Below are 24290 nucleotides of genomic sequence, written 5' to 3' on the forward strand. Positions count from 1 at the left end.
AGCAATATACAAAGTTCATGATCAATCTGGAAATAAATTCTGAGATAATGGCTGTTCAGTATGGACAAAGATTTTTTTTAAGTGATAAAATAACTTTTTTTTTAATATATATATATATATATATATATATTCGCAAATTATTTTGTTATAAGAAACTAAATTCATACAATATAAATGAAGTTATAGATTTACTATTTAAATAATAAAATATACATTATTTAAATGTGTAAATTAATTCTGTAATAATGGCTGTTCATTATGGAAAAAAATATTTAGTTCTATTTTAAAATAAGTAATAATAAAATCACACTTTTTGCCATAATATTACCATATGTATTCATAATGACATATGTCTCAATTGCAGTTTTTAATTTTTTATTTATAAAAAACAGTTACCATAAATAAAGAAATAAAGACAAAAAAGCAAGACAAATGTACATGAAATTAGAAAAAGAAAACGTTTATAATCTGCGTTTATGACTGTTGAATGATAAAGAACACATATCAATAAAATACATACCATAAAACCAGTCACATGGGTCAATTTTCCGAAATTGAGATTTATACATCACATGAAAGCTAAATAAATAAGCTTTCCATTGATGTATGATTTGTTAGGATATGACAATATTTGACCGAGATACAGCGATTTGAAAATCTGGAATAAGAGGGTGCAAAAAAATCGAAACATTGAGAAAATCGCCTTTAAAGTTGTCCATTTATGTTCGCGATTGTGCGGCATTAACTCACTAAAATAAATGTTTTATATATTTACGGTTGGGAATTTACAAAACATCTTCATGGAACATAATCTTTACTTAATATCCTAATGATTTTTGGCATAAGCGAAAAATCAAAAATTTTGATACAATGTATTGTTAGGTAACCCTAACAAATATACCCGTGTTACTTGTGACTGGTTTTGTGGTCCAGGGTCACATATGACCATGACCTAACACACAGTTGGGTTAAGCAGAAGCTGTGTACAATTTGGTGGTAGGAATGATACTGCATTAATGGAAGTTTGTTACGTGCCTGTCGCACTGTAAGTGCTCTTGTGCACTGAACCATGTGTTTGTCTTTCTGCATCCATTTATATAAGTGACCCTCAAGCGTTGATGTTTATACCTCACTGCACACACTGCTCAGGTGCTGTCCAACACACACGCACACTGATGACCTTGCCCATTAACCTCGTTTGTGATGTCATTTCCCCATGTGGCTTTGCTGGCCTCTAAACAGTCCCTCTCTAAAGACACACTTCTCAAAAGAGCATATCAAACGCTCAGTGGGTCAACAGAGAGACGACCTGGGCAGCGAGGGTCAGATCAGGCACCTCAACGAGGCTTATAGAACAGACAAATGGGTGTTAGAAACTAAAAATAGTCCCTTCCAACTGAAACGCATGCCAGTTGGACCTTTCAAAAGGAAAACGAGACATAATTAGTCAGCCTAATTAACTGTTCCGCATCATTCTTCATTGTCTTTATAGATTCAGCAAGAATCTCTCATCCAATTTTGGCTGAAAGGGTTTTTTGAGTAAAGCTGTAATGTTATTTGTAGATTAATAACATTATATTGTTGCATTACATACACTCACACATGATATACCTATAACTTCTTCAGATCAGCATACTAATTTCTCGTTGATTCAAAACGTTAACGTTTGTTGAATTAAACAGCATGCTGCATATATATAAAATTCACACATGCAATACAATTTTTAATATTATTTAAATATATTAATATATATAAAAGTATTTTGTACATTTTTAATTCTATTAATTTGTGTGTATATATATATATATATATATATATATATATATATAATTTATTTATTATTAATATATTTAAATTATATTATAAATGTAATCGAATATTCAAATTTTATAAACCTGCATCAAGCCGTTTAATTCATGAACAAATCATTCAGTGTTTGTTCTTTTTTATCAATTAGCCAATTAGTCACAAAACCTATAGGTATATAATGTATGATTTAATAACAAATGATCATTTAGACGGAAGTGAATCAATCAAAACTAACTTTAGCTGGAAAAAACATTTTTCAAGAGCCACTATAAAACCAAACCAATCTCTGTTACCTTAAATTATATCTTTATCTCTGTAGAGCTGCTTTGAAACAATCTACATTGTTAAAAGCGCTATATAAATGAGGATGACTTGACTTGATTATACTGTATGTATGTATGCATGTATGTATATATATATATATATATATATATATATATATATATATATATATATATGTTATTAATCTACAAATAACATTAAAGCTTTACAAGAACCCTTTACAGCCAAGATTGCAGTAAATATAAAATGTCAATATATTAAAATTTCATTAAATTACTTTAGTGTTTGTGTGTGTGTGTTTTTGTGTGTGTTAGTGAGAATAGAAAATCGTCTTATTAATTTTTTAAAAAGGAACAAGAAAATGCTTCCCATACTGTATTTTCTGCGGTCAATGTCAAAGTCTGTACATCTACTTACACCAATACAATATTGTGTTTCCTGGTACAGTAGAAGCCACATTAGGCAACATAAACGGGTTGTGTGACACACTTTCATCCTGAAACTATAATATTAAGAAATGTCAGCATCTGATCCCAAGGACATTTTGGATTGCTTTTGCACAATTCTGTTGCTGTTTTGCATCACCACTCTAAGCCAAATGCAAAATGAAGGTCCTGAAGCAAAACAAGCTGAGAACCACTGCTCTAGATATTGTCTCTTATGACCAGGAAAGACGCTCACAACAACAGACGGAGCATCATATATGATTTACATCCAACTTGATGAAAAACAAGGATCATTCATGATTCACAGCATCATAGCATTTTCAATTATTCACACACACATCACAACCAGGGCACCTCTACTAGAAAAGAGCGACACATGATAGAGAACACATTAACATTTCATAATATGATGACACTATGAGGTGGTCCCAGTGGACCTGTCCCACAGTCATTCATATGAGGAGAAAGGTTTTGATGGAACCATATGAGGTTTTTTTGAGAGAAAAAAAACACGAGACGCACCATGTGGTAGTTGACGATCTCCTGCAAACTCTCGCCACATTTTTCCAGGCAATCCTGTAAAAATACAAGAACAGGTCAAACAATGTTTTCATTTTCAAGATGTTATGATCAAAATTAATTGAGTTATACAAGTAATTCAATCGCATGTTTATTCTCGTATCATCATTGATTAATATTCTGGACCGCGCAGATGCCTTCCGACAAGGAAAACTAAACCTGCGGAGTGTGCAACAGGCTTTTGTCGAAATGGAAATGTAATTGTGGGGCTGACTTGATGTTTTTACAGTGGAAAATGCAAATAGCAGCAGGTTTTAATAAGATGCTCAACATTAGTCAGCTGGGCACATGAGAAGAGAAGCCAAAAAGACTCTTAATAGCATTTACAGATGGCGGCAATGAGTCTAACCCTACTGGCACTGCTGAGAGAGGGCGGCGAGGGTACGAGAGAGCCCCGGCCTGCTGCCTTTTGACTGAATCCATGTCTAATCAAGGTCAATGAGTGCCTGAGACACTGAAAACAGCAGCCTGACGCCCTCATGTCAGCGAGCCTGCCAGTAAAGAGCTCACAATTAAAAGCAGACGTGTGTAGGGTTGAGAATATAGAGAACAAAGACTACAACTGAACGATTTGTGGTGAACAGTTCTTGAAAGTCTACGTTATGGCACGTCTAAGTGCCACTGCAAAAGAATATGATGAAAAAGAAATATTGAGCGCCAAAAAAATAGACTATAAATTTCCCTACTTAAATCTCCTCACTGGTTTCAGACAATAAGGTCTGATTCATGAATGAATGACTCTTGCGAGACAGTTCTTTTTAATGCATCCGAATCAGTCCAAAAGACTCAAGAATATCAAACTTGAGAGTTATTGGACTGAATCAACCTAATGACTCGCTCACTGTGTCACACAGAGTTACAAATTTTGGAAGATTCTGAATTTTTTGGATAAATGGTACTTTAAAAACAAAATAATACATAAAAAACAAACAATAAAAGTAATATATAAGAAAGTAATATAATAATAAATAAAAATAGTAATATATAAGAAATATTCAAATGAATATAAATAATAAACAAAATAAAAAAGTTTAATAAAATAATAGTATCATTTTATATATTTTAAATAGTATTGTTTTTGTGTAGTATGAAGTTACCAATAACAACCATAAAGGTTCTAAAAGAATCATTAAAGGAGACCGATTATAACCCTTTTTACAAGATGTAATAAGTCTCTTAATATAATTAACCATGTTGTAAATGGCCATTTTTAAGCTGAAGCAATAGCATGCTGTTTTCATGCATGTTTCTTTAAATGCAAATAAGCTGCTGCTGCCCGCCCAACTTTCCAGAAGAGGGCAGAGCCTTTACAGCTCGTGCCTGAGATCAAAACCAAATATTTGTTTGGTTTTGATTATAATCATTGCAGTTCTTCGTCATCATGAAAGTATTCATCATCTGCATGCGTTTTAAAGCCATATCAGTTTAACTTCTGATTTACGGTTTTCTGAGCGCACACATCCGTAACACGCGCACAGAAAGCTGGCTGTCAGACGGCGTGTCACGTGAGTATTAAACCAAGTTCTCTTTCGCGTCTCATTGCGCTTAAACTATCAAATACACACAAGGTTTTGTCAAAAACACAAAGTTCACATAAACACAGTTGGTTATGGCTTTGACTGTAAACAACAGGGAAAGAAATCACATGTGTATATTAGATCTGTGTATTGAAGTGACAGCATACAGTAAACCTGCTGCATTTGCTGTTAATATGAATCGAACAACAAAAGAAAAACAGAAAATCACTCACTGCTCTTGACTGAATAACTTCAGTAACTTTAATAAGAAAAGAGGAGGATAAAAGGAGATAAAAGTTTATGGAGGAGATAAAGATGGCGGACTGTGTACAGCTCACTCAGGGGCGAAGCTAAGCTAATAGGGCAGATTCCGTGTCAGTTGTGGGCGGGGCCTGTTTCAATGTGACGTCACATTGGAGCACATTCCTGATTGGCTCATTTTGCGACAGTTTCAGATTTATGGGGAAAATAACAAACAGAGTGGATGTGTAGGTGGTGTACAATAGGGTGGTTGTGTACACACAACGCGGACACATTATTATTATGTGAATTTTGCATGATAGGTCCCCTTTAATGGAATCGTTAGGAATCAGATTTCCTTACAATTCTCATTCCTACCCTCGTGATCAGAACTGACAGAAAGCCGAGTGTGTGACATGTACATAATCAAATATTACCGATATCATCTGGTCCTTCTTGCACTGCTGGGATAGGTCCCGGATGCCGTTGATAAAGAGCTTGTTGGCGGTGACGTATGCTTTCCCAGCTTCAATCATACCACCACACAGCTTTACCAGCTATTAAAGAAAAACAGAGAGAGGAAGGAGTTAACACAAGACACAGTAAACCATCCATAAAATGTGTTTTAGTGAATCAGCTGAAAACTTTAAGACTTAATAAAATCATAATTGACTGTGCTGGCAGAGCAGAATATTAAAACCTCTTGATAGTTTGCAGCATTACACAATTGTTTGGGGAAATATTTACAATGTTGAGTGTGACATTATATCCTCATATGGTCACTGCATATTAAATATATTAAAGAAAATCCTATATATATTTATTATTATTTTTTTTTGTATTATTATTTTGAAAAGTGTTTTTGCATTCTTCTTTAGTTCATATTTTTTGCAAATATTAAGTTTTCAAATGTTAATGAAAGTTTTTATTTAATACTATTAGAAGTTAATATTTGTGTTTTAGTTTCATTAACGGTGGGGATTTTGATCTTTTGAATCAGAAGATAATGTTTATGTACATGCACGACCCTGCATGTATAAACATTAGGTTGACCTTAAAGGCCCGTTCATACCAATAACGAAAACTATATTAGCATTCACACCAGAGGACAATATTATTCATGCAGCAGGATGGATTCTGATTGGCTGTCATTGTTTTATCGTTCATCAGCTGAAAAAAAAAAAAAAACGTTCTGAAAGTGATTCCAAAGATATTGTTTCTTAGTGCCGTTATCGTTATAGTTGTGGTGTGAACTTTGCTATTCTTTTAGGTTTAGGAAGATTTTTAGAGCTATATCTTTATTCTTATAGTTATTGTTCTTGGTGTGAACGGGCCATAACACAACATATTTCTGAAAATAACACAAACACAGACAGAACAGGTGCGGTCTAATCTGTGCGCTAATTCTTCTCACTAATGTGCCAATTACTAGAACCCACATGTAGAGGCCAAGGCAAAAATTTCCCACTTTCGCACATGCCACAAATCCCCTGACCGCGGTGGGCCTTCACATGTGGTTGTGTGTTTGTTTTATGCCTGATGGGACGCATTCTCAGATGGGCTCCATGTGTCTGTCGCAGCATAAGGAGTCTGACACGAACCAGAGGACAAAGCTTAGTTCCCCTTTTTTCCTGAATCGTTAATTTCTTCTGTATTTTATCTTCCTCTTTCTTCCCTCAGGTGTTGTTTCGATTACGTACACACACTGTGAAAGCTTGACAATATCGGCTTGGGAAAATCTCTTCATTTCCCACTCTCTCGTCATGAGTCAAACTAACAAACACAGAGAGGCCTTGTTCTGCACAGCTGCCGAACAGACCCACAGACTCGACGTCTGAACAGCCAGACGCAAGAACTAACAAGAAATTGTCATGCAAAAATGGATCGAAATGCATTCCCTACTGTTATTCGGTTTGTGAGGAAGAATCCAAATGTTAGTTTCCTAAAAAATAATTAGTATATGCAAATGTATGCATGAGTCTGTGTATATTCACACATAGACACTGCATGGGTGATTCTTGTGTAATGGTCTCATTCATGTGTGTTATGCATTACTGTTTTTAAGCACAATGATGCAGAGAGATGAATTGGCTTTCTCTCATGCTGTTTGTTGTTGTTTGCTGTTTCCATGCATTTTAATTACAACAACATGCAACTTTTGATCATTTCATCAGGCTCAGCAAAATAACAGCTTCACCGCAGACTGTAATGATCCAGACCCATGATTTTTTTCTCAAGTCACAATGAAGAGGGATCTTGTTGTTTGCTAACCAGTTTTAGCATTAATTAGAACTTTTTATAATTTAGCAAAAAAAATTGTATATTAGAATTTATAATCTATAAGAATATATATTCTTTATCCCTGTAAAACTGCTTTAAAACAATCTGTATTGTATAAAGCACTTAATAAATAAAAATAACTTTATGATTGACATAATGACATGATAAATGATTTTGTCATTGAAGATTTCTTAACTATCTCGCCTTGTTCTCGTGAACCCAATATTGTGTATCGTCACACATACATACATACATACATACTTAAAAAAGACTTTTAAACCTATAAGAATGATACACATGCAATCTGGATTGACAGCCTTCAATCAAGGACTTCAGGAACAGATTGAGATCACAAGCATTAGAGAAACATACTGTATGTGCTCAGTGGCATCTGTGAGAAGATGAACGCTTCTTCCTCAAAGATTATTTCATCTTCATCTACTCATGCAAACCATATGTGCAAGTGCGTCTGTGTGGGTAGTTGACAAATAACATGAACATGATGTTTTTTCAGAATTAACATTTTTAGATTTAAAATGTATATGATTGTATAAGGGAATATATGTATATAGTGTATATTACTGTAGATAAACTTGTAACTTGTCAACATTACTTGCAATAATGTTTTATTAATATGAGACCAATGTAATTAATATACGGCAAATTTAATTAATATTAAAGTACTATAAAAAAGATCAGGAAATCTACATGCAAAATATAAATAAAATATAATGAAACGTCAACTGCCCAAAGGCTAGTGTATTGACAGCATTAGACTAGACTTTAGTATTACAGTATTAGATCTTCCCGTAAATAAGATCCAGCCATCTTTACGGCATTTAAACAGGATTACCATCACTATACGCTAATCCAGAACGCCCCACTAATCTCAGTGAGATAAACCACAAAAGTCTCTCTGCGCACGCTCTTTCTGCTCTCTAATGACAACACACACTGCTTTCTTCTTTCACTGCTGGATTTGCACCAACATTTGCACATAGCGATGATCCGTAAAGCCTGAGGTTGACCGTTTGACCTTGTTATAGAAGCGTGTGATGTCAGTGTTGGTTACATTGGTCTTGGAGTGTATTAGATGTGATTTCTAACAAAGGAATAAGCTGTGTTTTACAAATGCGTTCCTTAAATGCGCTCCTGGGGTTATAAGGTCAAGTGACCGCTTTAAAGCGTCTTACCTTATCAAGCTTGGCTTCGATCTCCACCACCTCCGTCTCCACCTCATCAATATTTGCCCTGGAACACAAAAAGGATGACGACGTGAATTATTTTGGCCCGACAATTGTACTTTTATGAAAGACACAGCAAGGAACAGATTAACAGCAAATTTCATAGGATCTACATTTCATCTATAGATCGCATTAGCTCTAAATAGTTTGGGAGAATTTAAATGTTTAGGATATCATACCGCCATTCAAATCTTGCTATATCTGCAGTTTATAGTATGCATACTGTGCGCAGCATGCACATTTTACCCAGATACCAACTATAGTACATTATCTACAATGTGTAGTATACAACAGAGCACACCGCATGCAAAACTCTATTCCACAATGCAATGCAGAGTGCATTTGTATTGTTGAATAAACAGAAAATATCAACTCTGATTTGTAACATTTCTTTCTTGAATTGTCTTGATATAAAAATGATTATAATATATAAATAACAAATACACAAATAATTATTAAACTAAACTGCCAAATGAAACTGAAACAACCAAAAATAATTATTTTAATTCAGAAGCTGACAACTGGACACCACTTGCGGCAACATAATGAGTCCATGTGACAAAAATGTAGCATAAAACACTCATTGAGGAATAATCCCTGCAGTTTACGTTACTAGTACTGTATGTAAACAATTAAAAAACATTAAGTCAGAACAATGTTCTTTTACCAGTGGATTTTCGAAGTATGTGCTTTTTTTTTTAGCCAATATTACCCACAAATGCTTAAAGGAAGAGGCAGACTTCTCTAGATTAAAAAAACGATAAATAAATAAAAACAAGGCTGAAACTGCAGTTTGTTAGTATGTTAGTATGAATGAACCTAAACCAGTTAGTATGAACCTAAAAGTGAATGTAAAAAGCGAACTATGGTTTCTCACGCCGAGGTATCTCAAAATTTGGCATACCCTTCCGCTTCACGCTCAAAATAGTGAAGTACACACTTTAGTGCATAGTATGAGTATGTGGATAGGGGTGCAGACATTGTGTGTTACTTTATAGAGTTTCTAAGTAGTAAAAACCATTTATATCTCTGTCAAATTAAATATTTTTAAAGGTAGCTCCAACATGTAAAAACATCCAAAATGACATCAGCTTCAAAAGTCTTTTAATTATCCATGAACACATCATTATTCTCAGCAACTGACCAATCAGATCGGGTCTCTTCAGAAGGGCCACAATGACAAAGTGCCATCACCTCCCTCTTTCCATCATGGAGTCTTCCAGTGTGAAAAAGGCTTTTCGTCTGAACTCTGAGGCCGTTTGACTCCCTCAGGCTTTATGTTAATATTTAACTGTAATATTTTGGACTATTACAGTCAGTTGATCTTGCTGTGCTCTGTATGAGATGCGTTTAGGAGAGGCTGCGGTGATGCACGTGCTCTCTATTTAGAGCAGAAGCAATTGTGCCTTGAGTACAGACACACACGCGCACGCGCACGCGCACGCACACGCACACGCACACGCACACGCACACGCACACGCACACGCACACGCACACGCACACGCACACGCACACGCACACGCACACGCACACGCACACGCACACGCACACGCACACGCACACGCACACGCACACGCACACACACACACACACACACACACACACACGATCGGTTAATGGATGCCGTCCCTGTTGTTCTTCCTCTCTCTTGTGGTCCCTGGGCCGTGGCGGTACAAGTGGATCACAGCCCAGCCAAAAGAAAGACTGGAGATGCACTGCCACTTTCTGCTTCATAAGGAAAAGCATAATATTTTGCTTTATGCTTAAAAATATATTTTATCATATTTTTTTTCTTTATGTTAAAGTGCCCATATTATGCTATTTTAAAGTTTCATAATTTAGTTTTGGAGGTCTTCTACAACAGGTTTACATGCATTAAAGTAAAAAAAAACAATATACAATGCACATCACCACTTTTTTCAATATTTCACAAAGGACTCGTTGGATGAATCAGTCTTTCTAAACTCCTCCTTTCCGCAAGCCTACTCTGCTCTGATTGGCCAGACGGCCCAGTCTTTTGTGATTGGGTGACCGTTTACAGCGTGTGTCGGAAACAAAAAGCCCAATATCATATCTGAACTTCAGCTCCGGAGCAGTGTTAATTTCGTTGACGAAAATAATGATGAAAATTATTCGTCAACGACAATTTTTCACAGACGAAAACGAGACGATAACTAAATAAAACCTAGTTTTGAATGACAAAAACTATGATGAAAATCTATTGACATTTTCGTCAACGAATAAAAACTAGACGAAAATGTTAGATAGTGACGATCTGGGAAGCGATCCAGTCAGAACTGATGTCCTGCATTTGAGCTAGATGAGCACATTTGTACTGTAACATGCTGATCTACCCAGCGGTCTCATAAAACGTTAAAAAATGTAGAATTAGTACAGAATGAGTAGAGCAGACATATAGAGCTGAATAGGAATGACGACGCAAAAAAGAGCTCTATTCCGTACGGTTTTATGTGCGCACACACCTAACCCAAAGCGTGCAGCCATGCACAATAGACACCTTTACAGCGCGCGAGTACGAAGACTCTCTTTCGTGTCTGAATGGACAAATATAAACAACATTGTGTCTAAATTTCCGTTTTGGAGAGTATTCATGTAAACTATGTCGGTTATGTCTTAAACAGTTGTGAGTGTATAGGATGTGCATCAGTGCAATTGGATCCGCATGTAATTGGACATGATCCAACGTCTTAAAGTGACAGTAAACCTAATGCGGTCTGTGTCCTTAATATTGATCAAGCAACAAAAGAAAAAGGAGAAACGCATTCACTGCTCGTTAATAGCTTTAATAAGGATTAATTATATTTAATTCATACTAATAAATATGTCTGCTTGAAAGAAAAGAGAATCCATGCAAGTAGTTATAAAGAATGCATATATCATTCAACGATTGCGTTGATTTTACCATATCAATCCAAGCGCGAGTCCGATGATGAAACATTGGAAGAAATAGTTATTCAACCTGAACCTGCATCGCAAGGACGAATCGAGCAGGAATTTTCTCAGTGATAAGCTACTCAGTTTGAGGTAGCTACTCACATTGCAACTGTAATTCCTCACCATCAGTATTAACAACTGTATATCCGTCAATAAACCGATGTGTAAGATGTGTAAAACAGAGAACAGACAGATGCATCTCCTAAACGTACATTAAACTGCCTAGCAAGCACTTCAGTAACCACTAAAAGCAACTCTGAATACCTTAGCAAATACACAGCAACAACCATCCACAACCCCTATATCTTGGCAGTCAGTTTAGCACATGCAAACATTTCTTCTCAAAACGTTGAAAAAAAATCTAGTTACCATTGTTCCATCATACACTGCATACACAAAAGACACTGTTTACTCTTTGAATTCCACAGTTTAGAATAGTTTTTGTTCATTCTTTGTATAACCTGCTCCATAATAAAGTCTGTTTTTATCCCTACAAAAACATTTGCTCATTCTGGGACTCCTGCCCTGACAACAAACCCAAGTCCAGCTTATATAATGTCTCACAACTTGATGAAGTTCATCTGGACTGCGGTGAGCTCATGAGACGGAGGCTTGCATCTGTCTGACCTCCTGATGTGTTTCCTGGGTGGAGACACAGCTGTTACCCCCCTCGCTCCCCCCTGACCCTCCACCATGCCAGCTCACTGCACATGGCACTCCCAGCATGGATGCGCATGTTGCCCCCCCGGGCATGTAACCATGGCAACCGCTGTGGGGGCCGGCCCCACATTAACAAACCCTATTAGGTCTGACTTGCTTTTCGTTTAACTATCACTTGATCTTGCAAATGAAGAGAATGAAGAGAGGCAACAAATGTAGACAAAAACTACTTGAATAATAGTGTTTTATATGGAAAAGCATCACATTATACAAGTTAAAAGCATCGTGCATGCCATTTCATGTTTGTCCTTAAGACCATTTAAAGATATATTGTATTTAAAATATTGTATATTTTAAATCTCAAGCAGTAATACTACAATAAATGTAATACACACAGATTATATATATATATATATATATATACACACACACAGTATGTAATTTTAAAAAATACGATTGTATGTACATACACACACAGACACACACATATTTGATATGTTCACCACAACAGATCTGCAGTGAACTGAAGGCTGTTTAATATAACACACACATTAGTGCTGTTTTAGGCTGAGATGCTGAACCAGCAGAGACATGTTTGCGTCTGGTTTAGTGACTATGACAAGCCGCCTTCACATCCTCTAGCTTGGCCGGGCTCTGTTTACACACACAAACCCGTCTACAATGCTGAAACCCAGACAAAAGAAGAACAAGTTTTGTTTATATCAAGACTCAGACAGCTCTGTCGAATCAGTTTGAACATTGCTTGCACAGTCAACATCTGATAATTTTACAAGACGAAAAAGAAAAAAAAATTGCTAGAGTTTGCGCCATTTGACAATATGTAATGAATTTTGTGAAAAGGCTTAAAACACCATTATTGCCTAGCCCTACTGACTGTTGGTGTGTTTTTGCATGAGTGAACTGCATTATTGACCTTGGCGCGTCTGCCAGAAGGTACTAGCTGAAAGGGGCACAACCCTCATCAGTCGGAGAGACCACTGTAATGAGAGAAACACTCCAACTATCAAATGTCTCGCTAAAAACAGCAGGGAACAACATCCACTGTTAGTAACGGTTTCCGCTGCTGTATTCTCTCAGAAACACAGCACACTTCCGAGGGAATATTTTCACAACAGCGATATTGAATGCATGTATTGAGACGCCTTAGCAAAAACTGATTTGTTAAAAGGGTCTCCATTCAGATTCAGTCATCGATGATGATGATGAAAAGACATCGATTTTGTCTGATGATGACATCATTGGGCTAAGTATTGATTTATTGATTGCTCTGAGTGTTATAGTGGAGACTGGCCTTTTGTAACTGAGTATTTGAGTGTGTCATTCAGGGAGAAGTGTGTGTGTGTGTGTCAGTATGTTTATTCTTAGACTGCACGCCTCTTAGTGCCCCATCTGGACCTTTTATTTCAGTAAAAGCCTTAATTCTCCTGCAGCCTCCATCTATGCGGCCACTACACAGAAACAGAGCAAAACTTGCATCAGCGTGGCCAGAGAGCAGAGTAATTTCATTATAATGCACTGTAAAATGCCATTAATGCTACTTTGTGATATTCACAGAATTTGTATTCGAATTAATAATGTTTTAATGTGCAATTTGTTTGTAAATGTTGTTTACATGGCCTTCTTACATTACAGACACTGCAGTTTATTGTTCTGGCCACATCTGCAGTCCTCATGCAGTGGGACTGTGGCATGTTCACACAGGTATCGTTCTCCTGGGGTTTTTCAGAGTCAGTAGAAAGGTCTCTAATGTCGTAAGTTATTGTAACTGTGATTTTAATTGTCTGTCTTAAGAACAGTTCCACGGGTGCATGTGCAATTGTTTTTGGTTCATTAAACATGCATGAAGAACATTAATCGAACTCTTATTTGGATTTTACAAAATTATCTTTAAAACAGTATCCTGAAAAAAGCACATTCTTGCTCGAACCGTGCCAAAAAATAAGCCCTGATTATACATAACTAGGCCTACAGTTTTATTTAGAATGAACAAGCATATTTTGAATCATCGAAAGCATAACTAGCTCAGAGTAATTGAATTCTAATGCACTTCAATATTCTAATAATGGGCTCTATTAATTCAAAGACAAATTATGTGATGGTGATTTAATGCACTTTTTAAACAGTGTGGTATTGACTTTTTTGATTAAAAATGAGAAAAACTTGAGTCATTGTGGCCTATGTGTAGAATAACTGAATTAATAAATCATTTCACAAATATTCTGTGAAAACCATGATAGTTTTAATGCACATTTTGTTTTTTCTATTGTTAAATTGGAACATACAGAAAAAAAAAAATCATACACTTGGTTGAGAAGCCTCGATTATTTTTTAAATATATTTTTAATGCATTTAACTAATTCCTTTAAACATTTTGAATCAGTTAAGAAGCCATTTATGGCCACTGACCGAAAAGCTTCATTAACGTGGGCAGTGAGCAGAATAACTTAATAGTGGCATGGGTGCTGTATAGATTTTTTTTTTTCTTGGTTGAAAAGTATGGGAAAAATGCATTGAACAAATTTGCAAACGGTCTCATAATGGTTCTAATTCACATTCTGTTTGGCCATTAAGTTAAACTATGCCAGTTTGCTTAAATTAAATTCAAAGCAAGTTCATTCAAATGCATACAAATTGTGTATGCAAGATAATATACAGGAAGTCGGTCATTATTGCAAAATAAACCCCTTCAGACTCGAAGTGATAAAAGAAACTTCACGGCAAGGTTTATTTTTGTGATAATGACTGTATATTATCCCCTTAAACATCAATCAGGGATGCTACTTCTTTTCCTTAAAGCTGCATTACTCGCTGTGTTTGTGTTTGTTTTGCCATTCAGGTCTGGTTTTATTCTCTTGCAAGAGTGGGACGTCTCCAAAAAAGCCACAGACAGATTTAACCCAAGCTGGCTTCCTTTCTAGCCTGCTTTATGGGTGTGTGGCGTGTGTCGGACGAGCCAAAAGCAGACAGGGTTGTCCAGCTCATTGGAGATGTCAGCTCTCAGACGTCTCTGGGCGAAAGCGTGTTGATTTTGGAGGGGTCAGCGTGCAGTCAAGCATCAAAAATGTGTCATGAGCAAAAGAGCCCACCCGGACCCCTCCTCATCCCAGACCCTGCGAGGCCACCATCGCCAGATACGATGAGTTATCTGCGTTTAACGGTGTTCTGGCAGGGAAAAGTGAACCCAGCTGGCGTGTGCGTGCAAACAATTCCCTAATCTCCGCTCCGAAACCCGCCCGCGTGGATCATGTGTGAGAAAACACAGCGGTCCTCGCTTTATCAGATGCTTTCCCGCCAAAAATCTGTTCCCGTCTGAGCGGTGATGTCACAAAACGTTCTCCAGACGTTCTGAGGTGCTAATGCGTCCAGGACCCAGGGGTGTGTGGGAGTTTTAACTAATGTGGAAGTCCAGGGAAACATTCTTACAGGTCAGAGCGGATGGAGATCAGATTGCTATGAAGCTGACACTCCTGACAACACAAACATCATCACTCATTCAGTGATACAACTCAATATGATGTGTGGGAAACTACTTACAGATTTATGAGATAAATACATTAATAAATAAATAATAATACTAAATAATGCTAATACTTACATTATCTTGTATAAAAATGAATAATATAATCCTTTATTTAAAAATTTTTATTTACCCACTGTGACATTATTATCCTGACAAATAAGCACATTTTCCTCAATTATATTAATTTTAATGACAAAGTCAAAAGTAAAAATACTCTCAATGATGATTATCATTGTTTAAAAAAGGAAAAATGTGCTCAAAAAAATATTTGAGCAAAGTGCTCAAATATTACTTATTATTACTCATAATTTTTTAGAGTTTTTTCCTATACTGAATTATTTTTATGACAATTTAGCTAATTCTCCTCACTTCTCTTTAATGAGAATTACAAACAGTCAAAAGTAAGCATTTTCTCAGTGATGATTATTATTACTCTAAAAGAGGGAAATGTGCTCAATAGTCATGAAAATAATATCACAGAGGAAACGGTCCTAATGCAGTCTTCATTTTTAATTTTTCAGAATCTAACACATGTAAATAAATTATACCTTATATACATTACATAATACACACACACATATATATATCATGGTATAACATAATATATTATGGTAATACTTTTTACTAAGTTTACTAAGTTCACTATTAACTAGTTACTTATTAGCATGCATATTACTAGGATGTGGGCTGTTTATTAGTACTTCTAAAGCACATATTAATGCCTTATTCTGCATGACCATACATCCCTTAATGTAGGGATCCCTTAACTTAAAGGGTTAGTTCTTTACTCAAAAATGAAAATTGTCATTAATTATTCTCCCTCATGTCATTCCAAACTCGTAAGACCTTCATTCATCTTCGGAACACAAATGAAGATATTTTTGATGAAATCTGAGAGCATTCTGTCTCTCCATTGACCAAATTCTTGAACAGAATTTGTGTTCTGAAGATGAACGAAGGTCTTACGGGTTTGGAACGACAAGGGGGTGAGTAAATACTGACAGAATTTTCATTTTTGGGTGAACTATCCCTTTAACAACAACCTCACTAACAATTACTAAGCAGTAATTAGGAGTTTGAGGCAAAAGTCACAGTTAATAGTCAGTTAATATTGAGAATTGGGCCCTAAACTATAGTGTGTGACCTACATTATATGTTATGAATTTGATATGTAATATAATACTTTTATGGGGGGGGGGGGGGGGGGGGGAGTCTATAGGAGTTGTGTGGCATGATTCAAGATGGGAATGTGTTATAGCTCAAATAACACAATGTTCTCTACAAGCTTCATTATAACCTGATTTTGTCTTGATATGACCAGAGGAAATGAGAGAGGAAGGACACAAAAGAGTGAATCTCTGCAGCAGGGGCGTGAAATCACTTCCTTCCTGAAGTCCACATCCATGGCATATCTGCATCAGGAGATAAAGCCCTGACACGGATCATATGGACTATTCTGCAGAGATAATTACAAACCAACCCGACCATCATGCTACCAAATAAAACTCAGTAGATTGGGTCATCGGAGGGGAAAACTATGAAGAAATCAGTTTGCCTTAAGACTAGGCAATATGCCTAGTAATATGCTTTTTCCAGAGCATATTACAAATGAGAAATATAACAAGCAATTTATAAAGCAAAAATCCCATTCATTCTGGAGCTGATTTTTAACAATAACTTATAAATATGTAAAGACAAACCTACTGCGACCTACAAGGTTGTAAATGTGTTTATTGAAGCCATGAGCCTGCGTCATTTCAACTTCTTGAAAAACTACATTACCCATGATTCCATAGAGAAATCTCAACCATTCAGAGAATCAAACAAGCAAATCATGCCAAAAGAACACTTTAGTGATTGATGGGTCCTACACTCAATATACTTAAATATTTGTGTGTGTGTGTGTGTGTGTGTGTGTCTGTACAGTATATATACACACACACACACACACACACACATACATATACTGTATGTATGTATGTATGTATGTATGCATGTATGCATGTATGCATGTATGCATGTATGGATGTATGTATAAATATATATATACACATATCAACAAGGGTAAAATATATTGTTTCTATATGGATATAAAAATTGTTTAAATCAACAGTTTTAAATTTCTCCTTCATATTTCATTTAATTGTTGTTTTACGGGATTGTAGTTCTTTCCTCCACTAAAGCCATTTAGTTCACGGTCTCGTACCTTCTTGTTTTATTCTCAAATACTTTTTTGCTTTAAATCAAAGTTTGTAACTTTGTAATTCACATCATAGCTGGTTGGAAAACTTGTCATGCTGTGTTAAGACATAATGCAACCGTTTACTTTTCACATAACCAAAGAAATTTCCATTACGGTTCACATGAAAATCAACGAGATTACAATTCTACTTTGACAAAATATTAAACCAAAACTGCGACAGAGACAGCTCAAACTGAAACACACTGCTGAAAAAGTGGTGCAATAAATTATTTGGACTTTCCGTTCATATCAAAATAACTGATACAAAAATAAACCACTGAGCTATTTGAGCTATTTCACTGCAAACACCATCTGAAGCAATGGATGCTATACAAGTAATGCACTGAAACAGCCAATAACTGCAGGCCCCCAATGGGCTTTGATGCAGCCAAAGATCCCAGTGTGACCCTTTGACTCCAGTCTGCCCTCTGACCCAAAGGAGGAGAGCAGCTGCCCTAGCAATCCCTCATGACTAGAGAATAAACAGAAATGTTCATAGGCAGTCTTAACTCACACAAGCAAAAGACCCTTAAAGGCGAGACACGGCAGGCAAAAACATCGATTTTCCATGCAGTGGTCAGTATTGAGATTTTGGGCTAGTTTACTCCTTAAATGCGTTTTTTCAAGCTGCTATAAAGAAAATGTTGAAAATATATATTAAGATTTTTATTTTATCACATTTTGTTTACTTGCGGCAGTAAGTTTCTCCCGAATTTATCAAATTTACAAAATCTCACTGCTGGTTTCTGCCAACGTGATTTGCTCAGACGCATCACATGGTGAATACTCTTGACTTTCTTGTCTGAGAGTGTCAAAGGCACCAGCAAGAGATGTCAGAGGGACCTACATATGGTGCTGGAAGGGATAATTAGACTTTAGAAAGCTGTGACAGCTACTGTTGGTCTTGTTCTGTGTCCATACAACTGTCTAGAGTGGGTTTTGTCGGCAACTTTGTGCATGATACGCCACTGTTAATTAATTGAGTTACTGCAGTTGTAGGCCTTATATGCCTGCCATGTTATTAAATAATCAGTTTTCATGAGCTTGAAATATTATATATTATTATTACTAAGGGCCTGAGCAAAAAAAAAAAAAAACAACTAAAAAGCAAATGAAGTTTTTGAGCATTTTTTTTCCAATAGAAAGGTAGTAAATTTCCCCTATTTAAATCTTTAAATGCTGTTTTCTCAAAATGAATTTGTCCTTCTCCAGTAAAAACATCTCAGCCTATGTAGCTCTATGTACACCACACTTTCCAGTTATACACTTACCAGTATTCTGAAGATATTTTCAGAGGGATTTGTTAAATCATTCCTGGCCTGATTTATGTGACATTTTAATCAAAGAAATATTGACGAAAATAATTTTTTTTAAGGCTATGGACAGTGTATTTTGATTTCCTAGGTAATGAAAGCATATATCAAATCTGAAAACAATTTGATTTTTTTTTTCATGTTGTGCGTAAACAAAATGAAAAAATAATTTTGCACCTGCTCTATCATATGTTCAGATCTATCTACCGAAAACATATGCAAAATCGTGCATGCTAATAAGATAATGCCTAATTTGCATAATTAAACATACAAATTTCAAAAACTTGTAATAATTTTTTTTATATACTTGTGCAAGTAATCAACTTAGGAAGTTTCATGGTTATATCTATTATTTTAAAATTTTACCCTATTCACCTGTAGTGTCTCGCCTTAATAACACTTCAGCCGAGACTAAGAAGTATTTACACAGTCAGTTTATTTTACAATGGTAAATTCAATTCTGCAAAAAGAGAAGGAATGTGTCAAATGGATTTACTGAGTCAATATAAAATCAACGTGTTTCAGAGCTTATGTTGAAAGAAAATATATAGGTTTCATTTCTGTGGCGTCTGTTGTGGTTAAAAACAATAAAACCGGCTCCACAAAAGAAGCAAAACTCAGCCAACAACAGCTATAGTCTCAAACCAGTGTCAAAAAGAATCCCATCACGTTCTGATCTCTTAAGAGTAAAAATGTACTCATAAAAAGATGTTTATTGATTCATAAATTTCCAAATACATTCCACATAGGAAGAAAATGTCTCCTACAGGTTTTCCCCAAAAAGAAAATCTTGTAATTTCAGGATTTTCAAACTCCAAAAATGCTGGAAAATACAAAAAGGCACCTTAGAATTTTTTCTAATATGGCATGTCAAGACCTGTTCTACAAGGTTTGATGCCTGTTCCTCAACAATAAGCTGTCTTATGAATTTAGAAGGCTTGGAACATATAACACAAGAACTTTAAATATGCTTTCTTGTCCTTTTTGAAATGTAAAAGTCCTGTCTCCATTCACTTCCATTGTATGCAAACTAGCAACATTAACATTTTGCTAAACATCTAATTTTGTGTTCCACAGAAGAAAGCAAGTCAAATTGGAATGATATGAGGGTGAATAAATGATGACAGAACTTCTTTTTTTTGGGGGGGGGGGGATTAAAACTTTAAATGTTCAATAGCTCATGGATTTTCTCCACGCATAAACATTCATGAGATGAAGTGATGAAGTCTTTCTCAGAAAGTTGTAAGGAACCAAAAAAAAAAAAAATTTATATATATATATAATTAAAAGTTTGGCTATATATATATATATATAGCCAAACTTTTAATTTGGTCTTCATCACTTTCAAGTTTTAATTTTTGGCTTGATAAAGAAAAAAGAAAAAAAATCCCAGATTTCTTATTTCTTTAACAAACTGTTTATATTTACTCTGTCTCTATCAGTTTTGACAGGTTGTTAGCACAAGTTGTTATCCAAGTATTCTTTGTCGTGGTCTAGTGGGATCGGCGCTAACGCTGGGGCTTATGAATCCTGTGGGATTTAAGCCTGAGTGGAGGAAGGAAGGGGCCATTGGATCACTGGCTCGGGTCTCGTGAGTTTGAGAGAGGCGGACGCCAGCCGGCCTCGCAGAACTGACCCGAGCATCCTTCCTGAGCTGGGAATTAGCATCATTTTCCACTGTTTTTTAACAATCACACGCTTTGGTAACTGCAATGTCAGCAAAGTATTACGTAATTATCGGATGTTACGGACGAGAAACGACATTAGCGGATGACCAAATTGATGGACAAAGTGGATTTTTACAGTCCTAAAAAACAGGAAAGAAGGAAACAAATACAAAAACAATACACCAAGCTCATTACAGTTTCACAGGGACATGTCACATGTGTCATGTCTGTCCCAAATTTCTTCACATTCGACATTGACTTTGTGAATGACAGCAAATATTAAAAATTATTTTTTTACATCAATATAACTCAATGTCATCCATCTCCAACATCAACTGATATTTTATTAACTATTTTAATATATTTTATAACAACGATGAGAGAGACAGACAGATAGATAGACAACATCATAATTATAAAAATATTACATAACTCTGTTAATCTTTAAATATGTCAGTGCCATTGTTTTGGCACATTTATTAAAGCTTAAATGCCCTAATTGAACTTATGCCTAATCCTGGCTTAATCTAAGCCCTGTCTGTGAAATCGGGCCCTTTGAGTCACAGTAGGGTTTAACCACACAGTATGCTCTGAATCAGTTTTAGCAACTTTTGGACAGTGTCCTCCAGCTTTTTACAGGATTCATTTCCAGGAAGAAAAAAAACTCCCCATGTCTGGTATGTTGTTCCAGAGCCCGTCTAAACTACAAGTGCAGCCCACAAAAATGTAAGATCTCTCCACATCAACCAAAGCCAAGACTGCTGCAGCGTCAGGAGATTATTTTATGTGCGATTTTTCTTTTTCTTTTCGGGTAGGGTCAGAATCGGCATCGTATATCCTCATTCCAACTTTTTCATTGAGCTCTCTCTCTCTCTAGTACAGGGATGTCCAAACCTGCTCTCGGAAGGCCACTGTCCTGGAAGTTTCTAGTATGCCAAGTAAGAGCTTGATTATCTGGTTCGGGAGTGTTTAATTTGAGCTGAACTCTGCATGACAGTGGCCCTGCAGGAGCAGGATTGGACAGAGACTGAGAGCTGGATTGAGAGTTGGGAGTCTCTTTTGTCCCTCACCCCAACAATGACACATTGTGATCCTCAATCCGTCTTAGCCCAGCCAGGCGGACTGTGTCTGTGTGTCTTTTCGCATCTCTATTCACATTTTTGCACGCTGGAGTCACAACAGACCACCCTGAGCTAATATAAACCAGTCCGGCTAACCAAGACGCTTCACATCCTGAACACTCACTGTCTGCCCTCCGTCTTCGGTATTAAGTCTGATATTTCACTGCATAATGTCCTTGCCCCTAGTGTTATGTCTAGCTGTCATGAAGATCGTACATTCCTGATATTCCAAGTTGCTTGAAATTGTAATGCATAAAAAAACGAGACAGGCTTAATCTAAGAAATGCTCAGTAAGGAATGTGCACCGAGCGCTCGTCTATAGTTGTGGGACTCAGTAGCAGGAACAGAATGTATGGCAGTATTGTGTGAGAACGAAATACGTGACCTGAAAGGGTTAATTATACCACTTTCTCCCCACCGTGACAGTCTTTGTTCGGTTGCTGGGCTTCATGTCTGAAGTGTCTGTTCCCCAGGGGCGGTGAACTAATCGCAGGCCACACGCAAAGAGCCGTTACACTGCAAACAGCAAAGCCTCCCTTCAATTTACACCCGCCTAAACCAAGACCTCCAAGGAACTGTGGGAGATAAGACTAGAACTTCAAGTCAAAGGGTCCAGGAAAGATTTTTTTGGACAAATTATTTTTTATCTGTGCATAAATCAGCATATCCAGGCAGTTTTATTCATTATAATATTATATTCATTGTATTGTATAAATGGGTTATAATTTGTTGATTACATTACAATAATCATTTTCTAAAAATGTATATTAGTATATTAGGGGTGTAACGGTACGCAGAAGTCAAGGTTCAGTACGTACCTCGGTTTTGGGTTCATTTATTTTGAACGGACAGTAGTGCAAATTACAGTTTTGTTCCACCTAGCGCCATTTAGTCCCCCCTGAGGTAGTTGTTAATGTGCAGCCTCTTTTAGATTATTAAGCACTACGCAGTAAACAGAATGCACTCTTGCAAAAGAGTATTTAATATTTGGTCACAATCAGTTACAAAACTGAAAAGCATCTCTTGGTGTTATAAAAGTACAAAATAAATAGAATAGGCCTAATGAAAAATAAAACTTATGCAGAGAACAGTTTTCTTTGCGCATGAGAGTACATTAACGTGAGGTGACAATGGTGGATGCACGAAGTTCAATATTGTGCTTTTTCAAGAAATCACGGGAAGATGTAGCTAAACGTCAATAATCACAAAAATGAATCGAAACTTAACGTATAGGCTACAAGCAAGCTCTTGTGCGCCATCTGAACTCTTCTTTTGTGTTGGTGTGTAGATTGTTTGTTCTTCTGCTCTTTTTCCTCTTATGGTGGTTAGCAAACAGCATTGCATTGCCACACACGCCCCCTTCTGGATTGGAGTGTGGATCGCCTGGGACTGACTGTATTCGTCGGCTGACTGTATGCACCAAACCGAGATGTCCGTACCGTGACTGTTCGGGACGAAAACATGTACTGTTTCACCGTTATTGTACATGTATATTTTCAATGTCATATATATATTTATACATAATCCTCACTACTTTTAACCAAGGTGATGTGATATTCAAGGATTTGTTCAAGTGACAAGTGCCCAAACTAAAGCTTGTGATTCAGTACTGACTTGAGGTCACTCCGGTTTACTGTACATCAGTGGAAGGATTGAGGCTCTATAGCTTCCACAGGACTTCTAGGAAGAGCAAATAATGACATAAACTAACACACAAACAAATCCAGAGGGAGGTCATAGGTCAGAGGTTATGCCCATCTCTCCTTCCTCCAGGTGTTTCCTGAAATAATAAGTTCTTGACGTCACCATGCTGTCCTCCTGTGGGTGCAGGACCAGGATGTTGATAAACCTTCCATAGTATGTGAAGTACAATGTTCGCCTGTCACAGTGACAGGAAGCCACACACATTCAAATCATGTAAATCCTATACACGCTGATATTCATCATATATACAGCAAATTGCAGATGCCACCAACTTACTTCTAGAAGTATTTTGCACTGCGTCTCCTCGGAGCCGATTGTTTGTGTGTGTGATGGAGGGATTCCTGCCGCTGTTTTGACTCCTTTACACATTTTATAAGCTCTTCACGAGTTCTCAGCTGGTCAAATTACCATCATATGTAGGCTGCGCACATACAACAACCGCATTTAGCCCAGAACACAGCATTGTTTTGGATGTTCGGTAAGTTCCGTCGTGAAATAAACATCATAAAAGCCAACCAATCAGGTTGTGAACGTATCCCTATGGCTTTAGGTTTGGTATCTTTAGGTTCAGTGTTAAAAATGCCAGTGTCAACGCTAAGAGGACCAGAACTAAATGTTTTTTTTTTTTTGGTTCGGACCAAACGGACCAAGCGAACCGAACTATGAGTGTAAACACACCCTAAAACCCTA

General features: G+C 36.6%; 1 protein-coding gene across 1 annotated transcript in view; it reads right to left on the reverse strand.

Moving 5' to 3' along the window:
- Positions 1 to 24290, reverse strand: part of acap3a (ArfGAP with coiled-coil, ankyrin repeat and PH domains 3a) — an 85423-nt gene that overhangs the window by 40152 nt on the left and 20981 nt on the right. The window contains exons 2-4 of the mRNA XM_077218711.1: positions 8347 to 8404; positions 5311 to 5430; positions 3060 to 3113 (exon numbers count right to left, since the gene is read on the reverse strand). Of these exons, the coding sequence (XP_077074826.1) occupies positions 3060 to 3113; positions 5311 to 5430; positions 8347 to 8404 (232 nt within the window). The remainder of the gene's footprint in view (positions 1 to 3059; positions 3114 to 5310; positions 5431 to 8346; positions 8405 to 24290) is intronic.

This window comes from Siphateles boraxobius, unplaced genomic scaffold (genome assembly GCF_051911475.1).
Source record: "Siphateles boraxobius isolate OS27281-9 unplaced genomic scaffold, OSU_SipBor_1 77, whole genome shotgun sequence".
Lineage (NCBI taxonomy): Eukaryota > Metazoa > Chordata > Actinopteri > Cypriniformes > Leuciscidae > Siphateles > Siphateles boraxobius.